Source organism: Vulpes vulpes, unplaced genomic scaffold, assembly GCF_048418805.1.
Source record: "Vulpes vulpes isolate BD-2025 unplaced genomic scaffold, VulVul3 Bu000000766, whole genome shotgun sequence".
Lineage (NCBI taxonomy): Eukaryota > Metazoa > Chordata > Mammalia > Carnivora > Canidae > Vulpes > Vulpes vulpes.
In genome coordinates, this window is record NW_027325699.1 from 133554 (window position 1) to 155677 (window position 22124).

At 35.2% G+C, this 22124-nt stretch overlaps 1 protein-coding gene across 1 annotated transcript in view; it reads left to right on the forward strand.

Annotated features, from left to right (window-relative positions):
• LOC140596667 (low-density lipoprotein receptor-related protein 1B-like) overlaps window positions 1–22124 on the forward strand; it is an 83451-nt gene that overhangs the window by 32672 nt on the left and 28655 nt on the right. Inside the window, exons 2-3 of the mRNA XM_072745172.1 lie at window positions 10252–10381; window positions 11247–11360. Of these exons, the coding sequence (XP_072601273.1) occupies window positions 10252–10381; window positions 11247–11360 (244 nt within the window). The remainder of the gene's footprint in view (window positions 1–10251; window positions 10382–11246; window positions 11361–22124) is intronic.

Sequence of the window (22124 nt, forward strand, 5' to 3'; positions counted from 1 at the left end):
AATCTCATTTTTGGAAAGGCAGCCAGCTAGGTGACCACACACTACAGGCCTCCGTGTTGTGCTGACTTTCCAGACAGCTTTCCATCAAAATCCATCTTGCATCCCCACAGTTGCTACCTTCACTTTGGTAGGCATCATTGCTTGCCCGGGCAATGCCACCTCCTCGCTGCTCTCCTTGCTCCTGACTCTTCCTCCATCAATCCACTCACCACACACCTGCCAGCATGACCTTCCCAAGATGAAAATCAAAAATGACAATGCCTACATCTCAATCCTTCAGTAGCCCTCTATCGTGATGACCAGGTGGAGACCAGATTTCCAAATATGCCTCGTTATAAAAACCACTGGGGGCATTAATAAAAAATAAAATTAAATAAAATAGTTTCTTCTGTGTCTTACGTTGGTTTCCTCCAGAAATAGACCTTCAGCCATCATTTAAGTGTAAATTATTATTTAGAAGGGGGTCCGAGGAAGCACTGGTAGACAAGAGAAGCCTACAAAGCACAGGTATCTAGCAGATTGATGTTATGGGTAACTGAGGCTCCGTTTCACCAGGGAATTTGGGGACATAGCGTAGAACATGTATCAGCCAGTACACTGGAGAGTCCAAGATGCTAGTGTTATTACCTCCAGCTCCCTTCTATCATTGGCTGAGGTCCACTCATGAGGCCATTAACTGCCTTACCAAACTGCCCTACATGTGGGAGAGAAAGCCTTCAGGCAGCAAACAGGACGTACTTGCAGAAGAATTCTGTAGACATATACTGGACAGTGAGCCATTGAGCAAATATGTATATGTATATGTATAAAACTGACCAAGTCTGCTCCCAAAGGCCATGTCCCTGAAGACAGTGGTCTGGGGTGGGAACCAGGGAATTAGCAGCATAGCAAGCATTTCATGGGATCATGCTGAGGCATGTTGCGAAACACTGACTAACACCATTAATCTCAAAAGCTTTTCTGGGTTCTACTAGGTCCTCCATTGTCTGCTGTTCTGTTCTCCAGACCTACTAACTCTTCTGCAGAGTCACCCTTAAATCAAAGTTGTACACTTCCCCGCAAGTGGCATATTCTCTTCCATGAGCAGGAACTGTGCCTTAAGAATCTTTGCCATCCCCAGGGCCAAATACTGTACCAGTCATATAGAAAATGCTCAATAAATAATTTATTGTTAAAGAAATAATCCTGAAAGAAAATAGGATGATATTATTTAAGTGCTCCCTGGACAAAACTACCTACTCCATGTATCAAAATAATAGGTACAAGTCTACTAGTGAAATTAAACAAATATATTTGAGTACCTAATGTATGCAAGACATTCAAAAATCTTTCCAGGAAAGTATACACCTTAACGCCTTTTTTGCCCCCATAAGGGAGTCCTTTAATACAGATGGGCAAACAAGGTTGGGACACGATTCGGTCCTGGGCCAAGAAATGTGGTAGCTCCCTGTCCCCAGCCAGGTTGGATATGGGAGAGGCATTTTTTTAAAAAAAAAACATGGCAGGACTAACTCTTCACTTTCACAGAAAAAGAGAACACAGGGAAGCAGTCTGCTGGAGCTCTGCTGATATGAAACTATTAATTAAGCTCTACAAAAGAGATAAACAGCTAGGTAGTGGTGGAAAGGTGAAGGATGTTTAAGACTAATTGGAAGCATGTTAAGCTATACCTACCTTGTGATTCTTCCAGAGTTGTCCCTAGAGACGCTATCACTCCACCTACTTCACAAAGATGGAGCAGGATAAAGAAGAAAGTCTCATTTCGATGCCATTGAACTCTTGGGATTTATGACTTCTTCCAGTCATCAAAAATTTGGTACCTGGGATCTAGGTGGTAACTCTGGGCCCTACCCCTTAACTGCAGAAGATTTGCTGTGGTTTTTATGCTACTAAAGGTACTCTCTTACAAACGAGGCCAAAGCAGAGGTCTAGCCACTCATAGTCACTGAACACCTCATCCATGACTTTTTTTTCCCACCGTTTGGGATGTTAACCACAGCCCCTTGGCCACATTCCAGTCTGGATAATTACGTTGGGGCTAGCAAACTTCACCCTCCAGCTCCAACTAAATAAAGTATTCCTTTGGACTAGCTGCCATAACCTTTGTTCTGCTGCTGTGGGCTATTAAAGAGCTATTCTGTACTTAGGATGGCTGTATTTGTGAAAAATCAATACCCCTGGTATAACTTCCTGCACTGACAAGAAGTATATTCCACAATATCTCACTGGCTAAGTTATTTTTTTTAATATAGTGCCAGAAACAATTAGAAAACTATAGTAATTTCTTCTCCATCTTCTCAACTTTTACTATTCATACAGATAGAGATTGAAATGTTTGCAGCATTATATAAAGAAGGAGGGCAGGTGCATATTCCACAAAATACACACTGAATGTCTGACGCCACATGCCAGGCTCTATTGTAGGTACTGTGTATTGTTGTAAGGGCCGTGGGCTATGTTCTCAGCGTAATTGGGGAATTTTCCAAAGGGAATAATTCAATTTAATTCTTCCTATGCTACTGCATTTCTGAACATCTGAATCTACTTTATGTAATATATCAGCATTACCATGCACAGAGCTCCCAATAAAAACACTATTTTTGTCCACTTTTAAAAGGACCTACAGGACTGGGGCACCACAGTATCCACCCTTGATTTTGGCTCAGATCATCATCTCAGGGTCATGAGATTGAGCCAGGGATTAGCTCCATACTGGGCACAGAACCTGTTTGGGATTCTCTCCCCTCTTCTGATTCTCCCACCACTCCCAATCACTCACTCTTGCTCTCCCTCAAAAAAAAAAAAAAAAAGGTCTACAGGACCTTAAACTCAATGTGTATGTAGGTTTATGTGGAAGGATAGGTCTGTCTAAGAATCAGAAAATATGCTTTCTTGGCTAGCTTGGCGGGGAACAAATGGGATGCTGCTTAGATATATACTTATTTATTTGCTTGGTTTTTAGATATCATCCTACTTGTGTGGGTGAGAGTTTACAGGTTATAATAGCAGAAACAAACGTGGGGAAATTGAAAACATAAATATCTCTTATTTAAAGGTTCTCTTTACTAAATGAAAAAAGCATAAATCCAGTCTTTTAGTATTCTATTACAAGGATGAAAACAACAAAAGGGGAAAAAAGCATTGTGTATTTGCACATTCACATACACATATATTACCTTATACATGAAGAAAGGACAGGGAAGTTAAATATCAAAATACCAGTGGTTTAAATTAAATGGATGAACAATAGAATATTTCACATTACACCTTCCAAAGAGAAATGGTTCAGAAAATTTTTTTAAAATAGTAACAACCTTAAAATTCAGATTAATCCTAGAGGATCCAAAGCAAGTACTTTCTCTGGACAATCTATAATACTGTGGAAAATGGTTTTAAAAATCAGTGAAGTTCACTTGAAATCTGCCAAGTTATTATTCTGCTTGGAAATCCTCCTAGCTAGAACAAGTTAATAGCAGGCTTCTAAAACTAGGTTAAACATGCTGTAAATCAATTTATTCCCCCCTACAAATCTGTTAAAGTGTATGCTTTTCTGGTGAAAATGGTTCTTCAATGGTACTTAATACTGTCACTTTATTGTTTCTCCAACCAGTCCACTTCAAGTTTTTCTAAGTTGTTACATTAAAGTTAAATGCCTATCTTTGACATAAATAATAAACAATGAAATCCACATTGCTTAAAATACCATAAGGAACCTCAAAAATGTATCACACAGGCAATATATTTCCTAAGTATAGAATAAATGTTTAATAAAGCATATGTGATCCAAGTTTGCCAACCAATAATTTATTCAGTATCATTTCACCGAGTTAAGAAACAATCAGCACCATTACCATCTCTCACAGAGAGATGACTAGTCTTCCACCAACACGCTTCAGGTAGCACCTTTGGCAAGACGGCTTTGATAAAACACTGAAATGAATATTATGCAGAGACACAGTCTGTCCCATGTACTTCAAAGAGTCCAAATGACTACACCCACAGTATGTCTACCACATTGCAGACAGAAGACTGGAACGGGTGATAAATAAGCTTTAATGTTTAAACTCTTGCTGGTATACAAGCTGACCAACACAATCTTCAATCTCACCCCTGTTTAAAATTCATAGAGAAAAAAATAAAATTCATAGAGAATAATAGATCATTAAAGATTGTTGAAAGGTGTAAATAATTTCCAAAGCAAGGGACAGCGCTTCTGGAGCAGGAGGTGGGAGTCACAGGACTCTATAGATTGAAGACAAAATACATGAAATACAATGCCCCTAACACCATAATCCACCCTGGTGTCAATACCAAATCTTTACTCCCAAATCTTACTGTATTTTCTAAGTATCTTTACTAGCATAAAAATATTTTTTATAAATTTTATGTAACTAAAGAACAAGAAAAATTCTAGGGAGGAAATAGGGAAAAAATTCCTAAGTGTGACCCAAAGGAAGAGATTCTGGAGATGGCTCAGCCACCAGGGTCAAGCCACGTCACCTCACTGTGCCTGAGTGTCCCATAAAAATAAAGAGGCCAGAACATGAATCTCTAATTCCCTGCCAGCAGTAAAATCCAGCTATCTATTTAGGTATCATAGAGAACTTGAGTTCTTGTAAAATCCTAAGAGCACCTGACCGCAGCAGAAAAAGTGCTTACGGTGTTTAATGACTACAAAGGGAAGAATGAGGAGGGTCTAAACAATCCTCCCAATCTTGCATTTTTCAGTTTATACTAGGCTTAAGAGGGCAATTGAAATTAGATGCTTCATTTCATCCCACAATAACAATATAATTCTTATGACAATAAAAATTTTAAATACTCTTTTTAAAAACATCCCAAAAAAAGAAACAGCTTCACCTAACTCAAATGAAACTTAGATCTGTCTCACTTGGAGGGTTTCAATGCTTGAGCTACAGTATGGGTATCAGGATGTGGAAGCAGCTGTCACCGCTTTGTTTTTCATTCACAGTAGGTGGTTGCCAAGCAACAAAATACTATTGTCTGTTTCCATGATCTATTGGCCAATTCTACTGGTGATAATGCTTTCTACAGTTTAAAACAGGGCCACCTTTTGGATGAGAAGAAATGAGAAAAAATTTTCAGAATGACAGTAACATATATATATATAAATAAATACACTGAATGTACCCCCAAAATCATGTGTATACATATATAGCTGTGTGTGGATACACATACATATATTTTGCATATATGCATATGTTATGTGTGACTATATATACAGTCTTATTCTCCCTAGCTCAAAACCCATCTAAATTTGAAAGGCTAAGAACTAGAATCTAAATCCCTTGAAGGTAAATCAAGGCATGACCTAGGGATATGAAAACATAGTAGGAATTATTTTTCAACAATAGCAATAACTTCCAATTTACCAGATGTATCAAATCTGTCCCTTGAATAGAAAGTCCCACAGTCAGAGAGCAATTCTACCACTATTAAAAAATAATAGTAAATGTAAAGACTTTACTATCTAACTACTTCGGAATTACCTAACATATTTAACATGCTATATGACTTACCATGTGCTACCACTGTGTACAAAGAAAATAATTGAAATGGGAAAATTCTGTTGTTGTTTACACCCAAGAATCTTAAAATGCATTCATTTTTTTAAAAAAATAATTGAATTGTTCTCCGTGGAATAGCCTCCTGTGATTCCCACTTTGTTTTGATAGGGTCCCTGGGGAATAACAGTCATGCTATGTTGCTCTTGCATATTTCCCTAGCTTGCAAATAAAATAACACACAGTGTACTCAATATAAAGTTGTCAACATTAACTTGCATCAGTTGCTGTTTGTTTTGCATTGACAAGGCTTCTAAAGATAAGAATTACAATATTCTTAGATGTACAGACACAACATCAAAACAGCCTGAAGGAATTAAAGCTTGAAAATGCCAGAGGCAATCACGTTCTGAAATGAAGAGAAATCAGTATCATTTATGCATACATATATATTTCTGCAAAGGACCTAAATAACGCCAGAACAATCTCTGGATTTTATGCAATGCTCATCCGTCTTCTTTCACAATATTTCAAAAGCACTTTGCCTTAACTATTTAGCGCATCCCTCTAAAGGAACTTTTAAAAATTCACTTTTTGGAATTCATTGCCACTTGCAAATCTATATACCACAGCACACCGGAATAAGCAAAAGCCCCGTTACGCGGGTTGACATTATTACACTCTTATTATAAAGTCTCGTCTCAAAAGGACCTTTTTTTATCCTAGAATTCTATAGAGTGACCATTGCATCTTTGTTTTGTCTTATTTTGGTTTGATTACAGATCAAATTCAGTTCATTTCAAGTAAATTAACTTATTCAACTCCTACTATGTACTACTGGAGAACATGAAAATTCATCACATAATCATGTAATATGTAATTATATGATCAGATCATTCGCTGTATAGACTATTCCTAATAATAAGCAAGAAATAGTGAAATGTAACATACCTTCAAAAAGCTATATGCAATAGCCCTAAATTAGAATAGCTCAGGCTTTTAAATGTCTCATTATTTTTCTGTTACAAAATGAGCCTGTGGGGGAGAAGCAAAAGACCTGTCTACTGGAATACATTTTGATCTTCCAGGTTTTATCTGACTTTAAGTATTATGGTCCAAAATAAGTAGATGGAATAATGTTCCCTAGGAGGCAACTACAATATAAACGTCGAAGTTAGACTTTGGTTACGTTGCCTTTTGCCCTTTGACTTCAAGATCAAGTGAATGGAAAACAGCATCGCAGCTACAGGGTAATGCCATTCGGATTCCTGTCGCGAAACAAGTTGATGCCACTGAGGTTAGAGTTCAGTCCTTACTCTGAACTTCTTTTAAAAACCTTTTAAAAGAAGGGCTTATGAAGCACTGGACTCCATCACTTGTCTTGCTTAGGAGTATAATAAATGAGAATATGAGATAGAGAAGCATGCTGTAAAGTGTTCATGCCATGGCTTCCACTGAGACAGCTCTGTGAGGATGCCAGCCCTGAATTATGTTGCTCTGCCAAACAAGGCCCAATAAAATTTTATTACAGACAGCATCAACATTTTTTATTTTTTATTTACTCTCATTTTAGAATTTACTCTAAATATGATTTGTATTATCATTATGAATGACATTTACTCAAACCCTCAAATTGGGTCATTTGAAAGTACATTATTTTTTAAGTAAAGTAATTGAAAATATGACTAATTATAAATATGTGCCTTTGATAAGTATATAAAAGCAAATGCATTTTCATGTAAACTACCAAAATCATATTTGCTCATTAAGCTCGTCACTTCTTTGTGATGAAACTTTAGCAAGACAGAACTTTGTTTCCATTAGTGAACGAACATACATTTTTCTCTACGTCCAATACACCATATCAGAAATGCACTGTAGTCTCTTGCTTGCAACTCCATTCCATTCATACAGGAAATACTAGACTATCATCTAAGACAGGCTAAAAACTGCAATTGCCTTCCCAGTTTTCCTTAGGAAAGCTCATGTAGAGACAGACACCCTATTTCCATTACAAGGGGAAGTTCCATATGAAGAAGAGTGAGACTCTGGGCTTTCAGTACTGCCTGCTTACAGAGAAAATTAGCTTCATCCAGAAACACCAGAACCTCATAATCTGAGCATGCCACGAAGATCCAACACTGTGATTTTGGACTCTTAAAGGATCCTTTTGGGAAAGAATATGTCAGATGGATAAATAAGAACAGTTGTTAGCAAAATGAGTAGATAGAGGAAGTTTAAAAATAGACGTATAATACTTGATCAAATAGGCTAGATACATAAAAGTGAACAAAGTGTGATAATACAAACAAGACTCTGCGTATTCTGAAACAAATGAAGACAAACTTGTCTTCATTTCTATGATATTTTTCATCTTAGCATTAAATGACATTTACACTATGTTAGAATTTCTGTCTCATAGGTAAATAACTTACACTAAAACAAAAAACACAACTGAATTACAGTAAATCTTTACTTAAATATGAAAATTCAAGCCTCCACTATACTTGTGATTACAAATAGTCAGGTGTGTTTCTAATGCACAGTCTATGAGCTGTCAACTAGAATAGATACTCTGTCAAGTATAATAAATATAATCTTTAAAAATGGAGCTAATTGTATATTTTTCTCCTTTGTGGAAATCCAAGTAAGTATTGATGAAGAAAGACTTGATCATAATTTTGAATAGCCTAAATAATACCTTTTCAATTCTTTGTGTGTAATGGACAACTGGTAATTAACTTTTGGAAAGAGATATATCACAAACTGTGTGTGTGTGTGTGTGTGTGTGTGTGTGTGACATGCCTCCAAGAAATGAAATTATGAATAAAACTTGCATTAAAACATGGGCTGAACTCTTTGAAGCATTATAATGATTTGAGTAATTTGTATTTCACATTTGAAATATATACAAATGTCTGTCTTCAATTTAGGATGCAAATAAAACTATTAGAAGGAGAAAGAGACAATATCTTTTATAACTCCTGAAAGCAGGAGATAAAAGCAATGAATACTTAGAATTTTTTCTTTCTGTTAAAAGCTGGTATTTGGTGTATAGTTATCTTTTTTGTAGGAAATCCTTTAATATAAAATGAGCTATGTTTTCTCTCTGGCGTTGTCCTTTTCATAGAACAAGAAACTGTAACTTTCTGCTCTTTGATTTTTAAGGAGGCTGAGATGGGGGACAAGGAAATACAGATCCATTTAACATATCAGACACCAATACCATTAAATGTATACTTGTCTCACTTTGTATCCATATTCAATGCCTCTAGATTTAAGGTATTCTTTGCTAAATCTTAGGAACTTTTAACTACTGCTTCCTTCTTCATGTTTGGCTCTACATTCACATATCTCCATTTTAGAGTGTGTACATAGTTGACTCATTGCTTCTGTTCATCTTGAAAAGAAATGTGATTTTTAAAATCTAGGCTCTTAAAAAATACCTTTAAATTAAACATCTGGAAAAAAGATAAGCCATTTTGTGTTTTTTTTCAGCAGCCTCACCACCTACATGAGGTGAAATAAACATTCACGGAATGAATTAATTAGGATCGCTAACTGATCATTTTAGGCATCTAACCGATCATTGGGAATTACCCTGTGATGGATGTAACGCAATAGATGTCCATCACGGAGAGGATCAAAGTGATCAGTGATATTGCAACCTGATTTACATGTCAAGCTTATATCCAGATTTATGGTGACACCACTGATTGCTTCATGACACCTAGTGCAACATGATCTCATAATCAGAATAGTGGCATGATCTGTTGTAATTCTGCTTTGAGCCAAGGCTTATATGATTCTATCACCCTATTTCTCATACAAGAGATCTCTTGCTAATTTAGAATGTGGATGTACTTTTGTCTTTTCCCCCAATAATTTCCAATGTCCAATCTAATATTATTCATTTATACCAAAATATAACATGGCAAGTAAGAAATTTCTGTATTTTCCCATTAATGTCATGCTTGGTTTTTTTTTCCATAGCAATAGCCATAGTGTTTATTCTTATCTCAGACATGTAATGTGCTGTGAATTAAAATAGTTTCCATAATTTTCCCAAGAAAGCCTAACTCATTACCTTGTTGCCATCCTACATATTGTTCCTATAACACAACACTACTGTTTATTTTTTCAATGAAATTACCATGATTTTTGTGTGTGTTAGAATAAAAAAATTGACATTAATTACAATACATAATCAAAGAGAAACAGTGGGATAAAATGACTATCAGATAATCCTATATTTTCTTACAAAACCTGGAATCTGAAACTCCTAACAGTTTTTTTGGACCAGATTTTACAGTTTACGAGAAATAGCTGAAGCATTTGCTTCCAGAATATTTGATCATGTGATTTATAATTCACACCAATGTCACCAAACCCTAGTTATATGAAAAGGGAATAAATGAATGCTAACGTCTCCCTGTAGTGTAAGTGATTGACATTAGAGCATATTTTTTCACACATATATATAGCTATATTAAAATTTTATATTAAGCAAATGGGTTGAAAATTTGAAAATTACTAAAAGAAAACATTTGTCTTTCATCATTTTGTTAAAAAAAAAAAAAAAAAAAAAAACAACTTTGCCTCCAGGAAGTCTGTCTTTCTGAAAACTTACTTTTAGCCAGGCCTCCATTACTCCTCTATGATGAATATTCTCATCTGCAGAGAGTTTATGTCAGCTTTCAACAATAATGATGCCAGTAACAATGAGATTTCTTTTTTCTTTGTTGCTGCAGCTGCACTAATGGAAAGATTGCCTCTAGCTGTCAGTTATGTGATGGCTACTGTTACAATGGTGGCACATGCCAGCTGGACCCTGAGACAAATGTACCTGTGTGTCTGTGAGTATTGTATAATGTTGTGGGCACTTTGTGGAATGACTTTGTATGTACATGGAATCCCTCCTCTATTGTTCTCCATTTTATTTGGTGGTGGAGGGAGTGATCCATTTTAAGTGAATGTTTCATGGACATCTCTGATCAAGTATTGTCCCTCAGTGGCTCGTGTGCTGCAAAATCTCCTCCTTTATCAATTTGCGAGTGATTTCATAAGGAAGAGCTCATTCAATTATTAGCATCATACACATTAAAGACATTCACAGATCTTTGAAGTTGGAAATGCCAGGGAAAATTATTCTAATTTCATTGACCTTATTCAGATATGGGAAACCCAGGCATAATCATATTTGTGAACACTTGGTACTTACATCCATTCTTTTCAAAAGAACTTGAGGTATCTTTTCAAATGTATAATGCTATTTGATGTGTGTATCAGGTTTAGAGTGTTATATTATGTAAGCCTATTAAGCCCCTGTCTCCTTTGGAATTCATGAAGTTGAATCTGGGTTTTTAAACATTTGGAAAGTATTGGAGATTCTCTGCTTGTGAGAAAATCTATAATTTAATATTCTTCCCTCTGTCCATAATGGACAACTGGAAATAAAACCATTCCACTTACGTGGTTTCTATTTTGAGTTTTCTTTGATCACCGCTGCACTAGAAGGATGACGTCTACCTCTGATCCACATCCACGTTCTGTCCCCACCTTGTCAGAGCAGCATGTGATAAGTGTGAATGAGAGAGAAATGAGCGTACTTTACAAAGTTTTATTCATATGTTACTATCTCTGTATGAAATAAATTTGAAACATATTTAGAAAAAAAAAGTCAGACGCTTTATTTAGCTGTATTTTACTGAAATTCTGCAGATGCTCTGTGGGGTTTAAAAGTCAGCGCTGTGACCAGAAAGAGAACCCTTGTGATCACTACTGTCAGAATGAGGGGATTTGCACTTTAACTGCGTTTAATGAGCCGAGATGCAAGTAGGTTTAACCTTCCACTTTACCACTGCGCTTCGTGTGACATCATTTCAGGCCACAGTTCATTGGTTTAAATCATGAACATCCACATGCATTTCACAGTGTATACTTAATCTCGGGGCTCATCTGTGTCACACACACTTAACCTTTGCTTCGCTCACCGACAAGTGTATGCACCACAGTCAGCTAGAGAGTCTAGAAATATAACAGAGGGAATGAAAAAGCTCATGGAACTGTCTAATAAAAATACATTTCCTAGAATAGTCGCATTTAATTAGGGAAGTACAGAAGCGGGGTTTTTAGACCCTATTGCTATAGTCTATATTATATTTGGAATAGTGGCTTCTTTTCAGTAACTGACTTTTCATTTCAAGTGCTGATGAAATAATAATACATTCTTTTGTTTCCCAAATGTTCACCGAGAACACTCTTACTTTAACCAGAAAGACTTCTTTATAGAAGAAATAGGTACATGGTAAAAATTTTGTTTCCTAATAGTTTAAATCTTTCTCTCCTAATTCAACTAATTTGTCCATCCATGTCAAATAAACTTATTTGCTCTGAGAAATTTCAGGGACCACCTTTGGGGTAACTATCAATGTTTATCATGATGGAAGTTATTTCTGCATTTTGCTTTTGAGCTTTAGAGATGGATCATATGTGACATCCCCCTTTATATCCCATGTCATAAACAGAGACCATGACTGGCGCCTCATACTAACCCCATGATGGTGTCACAGTATACTTAGTAATGGTCTTGAAGCACAATTGTATTGAAATTCAGATGTTTCATTATCAAAACTCTACAGTTTTGTTCACAAACGAACTATTTTTTTTATTTAAAAATGTCATTCTTTAGATAATTGTCCAAAAAAATATGAGAAGTGATTAAACTAATTAAACAGGGAAAAATTGGTATTCCTTCTTTTTTTCTAGAAGATATTTGAATATGTCAAACCAATATTCCTACATAAACTACATCCAAAAATAACACTTTAAGTATTAGTCTACAAAGTGTATGTAAACTGATCTTTTAAGGCATTGACTTTTCAGTTCATACTCAGGTTTGCACCTGTGTAAGTGAAGACAGAGGAGACTCTTCAGTTCTACCTCAACATGGCTCCACCCTAAATTTCTTCAGCCATTCAGCAAATATTTATTGACTCTGAGAGTATGCTAAATCCTAGACAAGTGAAGATGAATGGAATTTAACCCCCAGCATCAAGGAGCTCATTAATTAATGGGGTGAAAATTCATACACAACTAATTAACTTATAATAATATAAGTGTGAACACAGGTAAAAAAGAGAGGGCAGTGAAGTCTTAGCAGGGCAAGTGATTTGTTCAGAATGGGAAATGGAAGCTTAACAGAAAAGGCAATCTTTTGTGGTTTATGTAGTTCATGATACTAAGTGAGGTTGGGAAGACCATTCTGCAAAGAAAGAATAGCATAAGCGAAGACATGGATGTGAAACTTAATGGCTTATTTGGGGAACTGTGAGTGGTTGTGTATAGCTAGAATGAAGGGTGACTGTAGTTGGGAGGGGGAGGGGCACAAAGACACAAAACTGAAAAGATAAATTAGAATCTTATTTATGCCAAAGTTAGGGGATTGCATAGGATCCTGAAATGAATGATCAGCCAAAGAGATTTGAGGCAGAGGCTTGAGATGAAGGAGTTGGCTTTTGAAGGTGATGCTCATTGATGTGTGTGGGAGAGCCTTGAGACCAGCTGCAAGGGCCCTACCTGATAAGGTTTGGCATGACTTCATGAGAAAAGTGATGGGCACGTGAACCTGGGCAGTGCAATTGGAGGAAAGAAGAGCAAGGGCAAGAGATTAGTGGATATTTCAGAGTTATTAAGTCCAGAGTGATTGTTAGCCAAACATTGATCTAGGTACCCATGTTACTTCATTTTCAGGACACCGGTAATGCCTATTCTGGGGCCCAGTCTTCATTAATCTTGTCCCTCTTCATTATGTCCAGGCAAAGTACACATAACATTTCAGACCCACCCTCTTCCTTCCTTCCCATAAATAGGTGTAGGACTATGCCTGCCCACAGAATGCCCCTGTATCCCCAGAATCCATTTTTCATAGGCATAGCAGCCCACAAAAATGTTCTCCACTTTTGACTCTTACCAAGTATCATCAGAGGCACCTGGCCTTATAAGATGATAATCAGCCTGTTTTTTAAACTCAGCGAGGAAAAATACATTAATTGGAAAGATTTAGAAGAAAATTATTTTACTTTTGCATATGTTAGTCTCTATGTGCATTTGGTTTTATGGGAATTTTGTCCATGCCTTTGTTTTTTACAACCTAAAATGTATTCTGATGGTAGCAGTAATTCTTACTGAATCCCTCAAATATCTTAAGCTATAAAAAGAAGCATAGAGGAGAGAATGACATTCTGCTGTCATTCATTCATTCATTCATTCATTCATTTGCCAAATGTTTATTGATAACCTATAATGAAAGAGACCCTATGTAAATTCGGAAAGATAATTAATAAGAGCTAAAGCTGACTTAGCAAATACTTTCTGTCAAGCACTATGTTAGGCACTTTATATATTTTATGTAAAGTTAGAATATTATGCTGTTATTATTATCATCATCATCATCATCATGTAATTGTTATCCTCATTTCACAGACTATAACACTGAGGTTACATACTAAGAACGAATGGGACTCAAACAACATTTCTTTGATTCTGAAGTTCATGCCCCGGTTATAACTCTTACACTGTACTACTCTCCTTATGCTATACTAATTCCAACATGGTTTTTACTTTTGAAGAACTTAAAATTTATTTTAGTAGATGAATGGGTTTAAAAAACTTAAAATTCCATTTGGCAATTGTTATAATAGTGAAGTGGGTGATGTGAATTAAGGAGGGCACTTGTCATGAGCACTGGGCATTCTGTGTAAGTAATGAATCACTGAATTCTAGACCTAAAGCTAATATTACACTATACCTTAACTAACTGGAATTTAAATAAACATTTGAGACAAACTTAAGAAACAAAAAAAGAAATAAGACCAAAGTGTTGTGGGAAAACATCTCAATAGAGATCAATTAATGATGATTAGTTGGAGAGAGGAAAACTTCATAGATGAAGTGATAGTTTCACAGTAAAAAAAAAAAAGTATAGTATTTGTACAGATGGGGAATGACTAAAAATCTTTTTTTAAGGAGATAGAGAATATATTTGAAAGTAAGGTGATGATTGCTGAGAACAGAATTTAGCCTATGTGGCAAAATAGGAAGAGAGAAGACTAGAGGGAGATATTGGGGCCTCTTGATGAGGTGCATTTTATGCCATGACATGAGAGTGGGTTTGTAGAAAGAGGAATAGAGGATTAAGGTTGGAATCTAGAAAAGACTACTGTTTGATACTATATTATAAAGGAATCAACAAAAGTAAATGAGAAAAATAGAAATTGGAGGAAACTTGTCAAAGTAGATTATTTCAATTCAAAGGAGTAGAGAGTATGAAAGAATATGAAAGAAAGAAAGAAAGAAAGAAAGAAAGAAAGAAAGAAAGAAAAGAAAGAAGAAAGAAAGAAAGAAAGAAAGAAAGAAAGAAAGAAAGAAAGAAAGAAAAGAAAAAGTCCAGACAGTTTAAGGAGGATACGAAATTATAAATGGTTTATTGGATTTTGCCATTGGATGGCCATTAAGGGAGATGTTTTGAAAATTCTATATGACAGCAGAATATTAAGCCCTTGGGATATCTTCCTAATAGTCAATTATCCTTATGAGGGGAGCTTTTTGGAAATACAGATTTCAGCCTCAGATATCAATTGGTAGTGGACACGTATTTTTAATGAAAAGCTAGTGTGTACTATTTCATCTAAAAGCCTTACAGGAAAAAAAAAAAAAAAAAAGCCTTACAGGAAACAAAAAAATGCTTTAAAAGATAAGATATGGGGATCCCTGGGTGGCGCAGCAGTTTGGCGCCTGCCTTTGGCCCAGGGCGCGATCCTGGAGACCCGGGATCGAATCCCACGTCGGGCTCCCGGTGCATGGAGCCTGCTTCTCCCTCCGCCTGTGTCTCTGCGTCTCTCTCTCTCTCTGTGACTATCATAAATAAATAAATAAAAAATTAAAAAAAAATTTAAAAGATAAGATATAGTGCTTGCTTAAGTTTTGTTGGTAGTACATTTTTTTTTTTTCATAGACTGGAAAACTATTTGAATGTGCAGGACTTAATACACATTTGGAAAGTCTATAAAGCATTCAGATCTATGAAGGTGACAGATTTTTTTCCACATAGAAATTTTATTACTGTAGCCTTCAAGTTAAGAAATAGATTTGTTCTTTGAAAGCCTTCACTTTTGTCTCTTGATGGACATTTTCACTTATTACTACATATGGAGGAAAAAGGAAACTCCACAGAAAATCCTAGAGAAAAATAAAACATAGGATTTTCTATGCTTATTTTGAGAGAGTTTTGATATTTTTAAAGTAAGTGATATTGCTTAGGTTAAAACCAAATTTAAAAGAATCTAATGTGTGCTATCTTGACAATATTTTGGCTGTTATATGTTTTTTGTTGTGAGGTTTAAAAATCAATACTGTGAAGAACTATTCAACTCAGTATCAAGTTAACTGTGTATTCCTACTTCTAAGATAACTTGCAAGGGTCAGACTTTCATTTATATGGGATTTAACTTTCTTTAAAACATTCACAGCATTATCTCCCAGCAATATTTACAGTACATTTCCTCTTCCAATAATAAAATCACGTTTGTAGCTACCCTACTTCTCCTATCACTACTAGCATACTTACACACACACACACACACACACACACACATAGCCTTGTCACATTACCGCAGGACCATTCCACTCTTAGATGTTCTGCTCAAACAGCTCATTGAATTGAAATGCTTCTCCTTTTTTCCATTTACCTCTTATTATCCTAATAGTCTCAACTCAGATACCCTTTGTATGTGGCACAAGGAAAGTGAATAGTAAATCTTAACTGACTCGGGCTTAGCTAAATTTCTCAGAAGAAAAGAATCAAAATTTAATGAGGAAAGTATTTTATAATATGTAATATATATTTGTATATTATATGTTATATATATTTATATATAATAACTACATATATCACATTAGTCAGACATAGAACCACGAGGATGTGTGTGTGTGTGTGTGTGTGCGCGCGCGTAGGGAGAGAATGAGAGAGAAAACCAGGAAAGTCATTGGTGTAATTCAGTCCAAATCCAAAGGTCTGAGAAACAAGGTAGTTGATAGGATAAGTCCCAGTATAAGTCCACTATTGTTTTTGGTTTCTGTTCATTCAGTTTCTTAACACAAATATACACTTGCAGCTTATTAGATACTAAAATGAGATCACATGATAGACATTCTTTTATGTTTACTTTGCAATGCATTCTGAACACCATTCCTGTCAGCATATATAATTAGATGCTTTTATTCTTAAGTGGTTGCCCAGTGTTCCATTGTCTGCATTTTCCCTACTTTATATAATTAACCATGTATCATTCAGTTATTAGGTGTGCGGTTTTATTCTTGTGTTCTTGTGTTAACTTTTTCCCCCCAAAGATACAAACATGTATCTAAATATGTTTGTAATTTCTCATTAGTTTTCTAAGACTAACACCCAGAAATGGAAATATTAGGTCCAAATGTATCGAATATATGAATGACACTAGCTATGATTTTGGGCAAGTGACTAATGTCTTTTTGTGTCACATTTTCCTTATCTGTAAAGTGATAAGTTTGGGCTAACCATTCACTTATAAGTCTATGAGGCATAATATATTTAAATCTGAGTCCCATTTGAAGTTTTGCTTTCAACCTGATTTAAAATTTGGTTGGAGTCACAACCACAGATACAAATTCTCCCCAAACCCCTCTAAAACATCTAAGAAGACACTGAGAAAACAAAATGTCCATTAGCAGCAACACTAAGAATAATAGAAAATCTGTTCATACTATGCAGTAACTGAAGAATTAATCATAAAATTTGTGGTTCATGATTAAATATTTTTATTCAGTATTTCTCTATGGTTTCGTAATTTATTTTTCTGACACTTTAAAATAATATGCCAAGGTTTAGCTAAGTGTATGAGTAGTCTCTTTACACTTAAGCTCAAAAGATAATAGTTCTTTTCACTTATTTCTTATTATAACCCCTAGTCTAGTATATAAGTCTATAAGAACTAGAATCTTAGGTGTCGGTTCCCTTGATTGTTTCATATTTTGCCCTCTTAGAGAGAACAAAAATACTGTCAATCTTCTCTTCCTATAGCCATTCCTCAACAAGTATTTATTGAGCACCTACTATAAGCCAGACAATATCCTAGGCACCAAAGAGTTAATCCGTGAACAAAACACAAAAATATTTGACCTGTGTAGCTTAAAGGCTAATGGTTATCCCTTATTGGAGAATTTGGGTAATATTTACTTTTTAAAAATAGTCTTCTGTATAATATATACTTTTTTAAAAAGAGAAGAAAAAAGGTAGTTTTTAAACTTATTTGTGTCATCTGAAAAAAGAGAACCAAAAAGATCTAACTCTGATAGTGCATGGCTTCTGAAATCCTATCAATTCAGGCACTGACTGTTTTGAAAATGGCAGAGCTCCAAGACATTTCTTATAATATATATTATTGCTTCTTGCCCATGGCAAGAACCATTCTCCATTTGGTCAAAAACAAGATAGTGATGTTAGTTTTTATGTTTTACTTCTTCATTTCAAACAAAAGCTAAAAATAACGTACTATGAGCATTTCCCCCCAATCTATTACCTTTTCTTTTTTTTTTTCCCCCTTTTTGGTTTAGTTAGATTTTTATGGGTATCTGGTTTTTTTGTTCATATTTTTTAGGAAAAAATGGTTTCCAAAGAAATTATCTCCTTTCTTTGATCATTCGTGAGAGTATGTGTGTGTGCTTCCATTTTTCATACTCCACTATGATATTCCATATTTTATGGCTAGAATTGACCTCTCATCTGTGTGTGGCCTTTGGACATGGAACATATTTCTATGAAATTGGCTTGGGAATGTTGCCTGTTGTACACTCTATGGCTTCTTTAAATTTATATGTCTGTTTCTCTCTGGAAGATTGTAAATTCCTTCAAGTAAGAAGTTGTGTCTGATTTATCTATTTTGCCCTAATAGCTAGCATATGTTCTGCACATAGTATGTTCTTAGCTAATGTTGCTAAAAAATAATTTCTTGGTGCCTATATTGTATTGTGAGATCTGACAGCCTATGATATGATCATCTTTCTGTCATCATTATAATACCACATCCTACTTTGTTATTAAGTTTTCAAAACTACAAGAGTCAGGAAAAAAACAGAAAAGTGATTGATCTTATCATGATTTGTTATTCTCTTTCTCACCTTTATGATACCATCTAACGCTACCCTGAGGTGTTTCCTGAGTGTTCTGGAATCCAGGTTAAATAGCTCTCTGTAAAGATCTAAGTAGGTTTAATTCAACATCTTAACTTATTAGAAGAACATAATTTTATTTGTTTTTGTTGTCTCTTCTCCTTGCTTTTTGTTTGTTTATTGTTTTTGGTCTGGGAATCTCTATCAAAAATAGACAGGGAAGAAGGGGAAAGTAAGATATAGCCCCTGCCCTTGAGGGCCTGTGAGTCTATTTGAAGAAAAAGATGAGGGAAGAAGGAACATGCCAGGGGCTCTGGGGATTTGAGTAATGTAAATAAATAATGCTTATAAAGGAGGATTGGACAATGATATTAGACAGTGAAATAATTCTGAGGAATATAGAATGCTTAGCGAGAAATTTGAAATTCATTCCATAAGCAATAGAGGAACACTGATAATGTTTGAAATATGGAATATCACAGCCATCTGAATGTTTTAGATAGATTTTGATGACATGGTGCTATGCTGGAACAAGAAGCTATGGGTTTGCAAAAAAAAAAAAAAAGAAGAGAGAGAGAGAGAGAGAGATTTAAAAATTAATCCCAATTTGCAATGAAAAGGACAAAGATATTTTTCAATTAAAAAAATGACTTTAAAAAAATGACTTTTTAAAAGTGTTTTGTGGTAAACAAGGCATACAAGAGCCGAGTGATAGAGGATATTATATCTCAGGATTGCAGTTTGTTTTGGTTGTTTAGTTTTAATCCTCTGGCTCTTTTGTCATCTTAATATGGAAATGCTAATAGCATGTACTTTCTAAAATTGTTTTAGAAACAATTTTAGAAACAATAGGATTAAGAAATATAATATATGTAAAGAACATAGAGTATTGTTCTTCAACATAAACATTAAAAAAATTAAAAAGGAAAATCTTAAAGCCATTGTAATACACCAGACATACATGATCAGAACCTGGTATAATCTGGGCTTCTAGGAGTCTGAAGGTGAAAAATAAAGTGCAGCTTTTTTTTTAAAGTGCTTCTTATTGAAAATAAGGTGCTATGTGGCATAAATAAAATGCAAGCAGTGCACGGATAGTAACTGGGAGGGGACCTATAGTAAGTAAAGCCCAGCTCAAGTCCTATTGAGAAAGAAAGGACAATGGGTCTGCCCTCAATTTCCTTAGAAAACACACAGGAGAATTAGTTTTATAATCATTTTCGAAGTAGAATTTTTAAATGCAGAAAGATGCAAAACAAATATATAAATACCAAAGGGACATTCATTAAGAGAGAAATCTGCATTAGGTGTTTCATCATTGTCTTTGGTTTTGTGATTGTTCCAATCTAATTATTTTATTAAAAGTTCAGCATTATTTTCTAAGTCCTTAGGGTGAGAAACACGTAAGGAAAATGTACAAGTACTAGAGAAGCCTTTGGCGGGACTTTTGGGAAGAGGATAACGAGTTCTGTTTCTGTCACAAATTTTAAAGAGATAGGAATTATTCTCTAGGTTGCAGTTAATTAAGGCCTTGGTTTCTGAAAATACTGGTCTTGCAGAAAGGAGACTACAGGGTTTGCTCTCTGTGGTCTTGCTGTCAGGCTGAGCAGCATTTCTCCATGTGGACCAGCGACCTTGTGGCCCCGTAGAGAATATTTGAGAAGAACCAAGGAACTTGTCATGAGTGATTTCAAACAGATCACAACTTTTCAGCAGGGGTATTGAGCAATTCAACTTTAGGGGCCTGGGTTGTCCACATTGTAAGAGTCAGGTCATTGCACATTCCTTATTTGCTTTCCTGCCCCATGGCATATGTTCAAAACAGAAAATACGAGATGTGCACGTCTTTTGGAGTAGTAAGGCCAAGAAAAGCTGTCACATCAATAGCTATCCTATATGATCCCAGGTAACAAGTTGTAACTTGTCCTAGCTTTCACCATGCCGGCAGTGCCGTGGGGAAAACACACAATACAGATATCACATCTTTCTGTACAAGTTTTTAAGTCTAGTTTTCGCCTTGACAGTACAGTGGCACTACTTAACAAAGAGCATTTACTACAGAGTTATATATATTGGGCAGCTACAGTTATAAATCTTTGATGTTCTCACATTATCTTCCCTTGATTTGGGGACACATAATCATATATATGATTTCACATAATCAGCAAATCGGAATAACCAAAGAAACCACAATATAACCACATAATATTTTCATTTGTTAATGTTGCTTCTTTAACAATTAAATATTTTTTTCTATTTAGACTGCTTTCCCCAGATTTTACTGCAATAGAAAACAATCACAATTTCAGATACTTTTAACAAAAAATGCTTATTTCTTGCTCCTATTCCACTGCTGGGAAAAGTCAAGAAAACTAAATAGTCACTCTAAGGCCTCGTACCTGACCCCCATCTAATTTTATACACTTTCCAGAAAAGGATTGGACACATATGGTTTAAATACCAACGTTGATTTCAGAGTAAAAAAATAATTAAAGATTCCTTATACTATCATTATTTAAGAAAATATGTTCTTTCTCCTTTTCTATAGTATGACAGTAACAGAAGTCATTATGTTAAAGGAGTATAAAATCTTAAGCCTAATATACTTCCTCTAATGAGCATACAAATCAGAAATTACAACTATGTAGATATTGGCATGAGGTATACAGCCTTTAAATTTAATAATTTAATATTCATAATATCATCATTTGCATTAAATTAAGTTAAATGATGTGTAAATTTTATACACATCATTATGTCATTTAATATCCCAAGGAAGCTTTTTTTTTTGGATTTTAAAATAATCAACTTACCTTGCAAAAAACAAGGAAGGAATAAGGAAAAATCTTTTGAGGCAGTAAAAGGAAAACATAAAAAATAAATAACAAACTAAAAAGGATGTGGATTTGAGGGGAAAACAAAGGTGATGTCATATGAGGCGATATCTATGGACAATGTGTGACAAAGCAGGAAGTATCATTCTCTCTGTCCTGTTACTATAAACTAAAAAACTGAAATGCATGAATTGCCTATGAGGAGGGGAGGAGAGACTACAACACAGGTCTGTCTGATTCCAAATTCACACAAATGGCAATTTGTATCCCTGCATACCAGCATTTTAATTTCAGACAATAGTTTAAATTAAATGATTGAATTAAATTACATTTATTTTTTAAATACTTTTTTTAAAAATATTTTATTTATTTATTCATGAGAGACACAGAGAGAGAGAGAGAGGCAGAGACACAGGCAGAGGGAGAAGCAGGCTCCACGCAGGGAGCCTGACGTGGGACTCGATCCCGGGTCTCCAGGATCACACCCTGGGCTGCAGGCAGCGCCAAACTGCTGCACCACCGGGGCTGCCCTTAAATTACATTTAATTGATATATATAT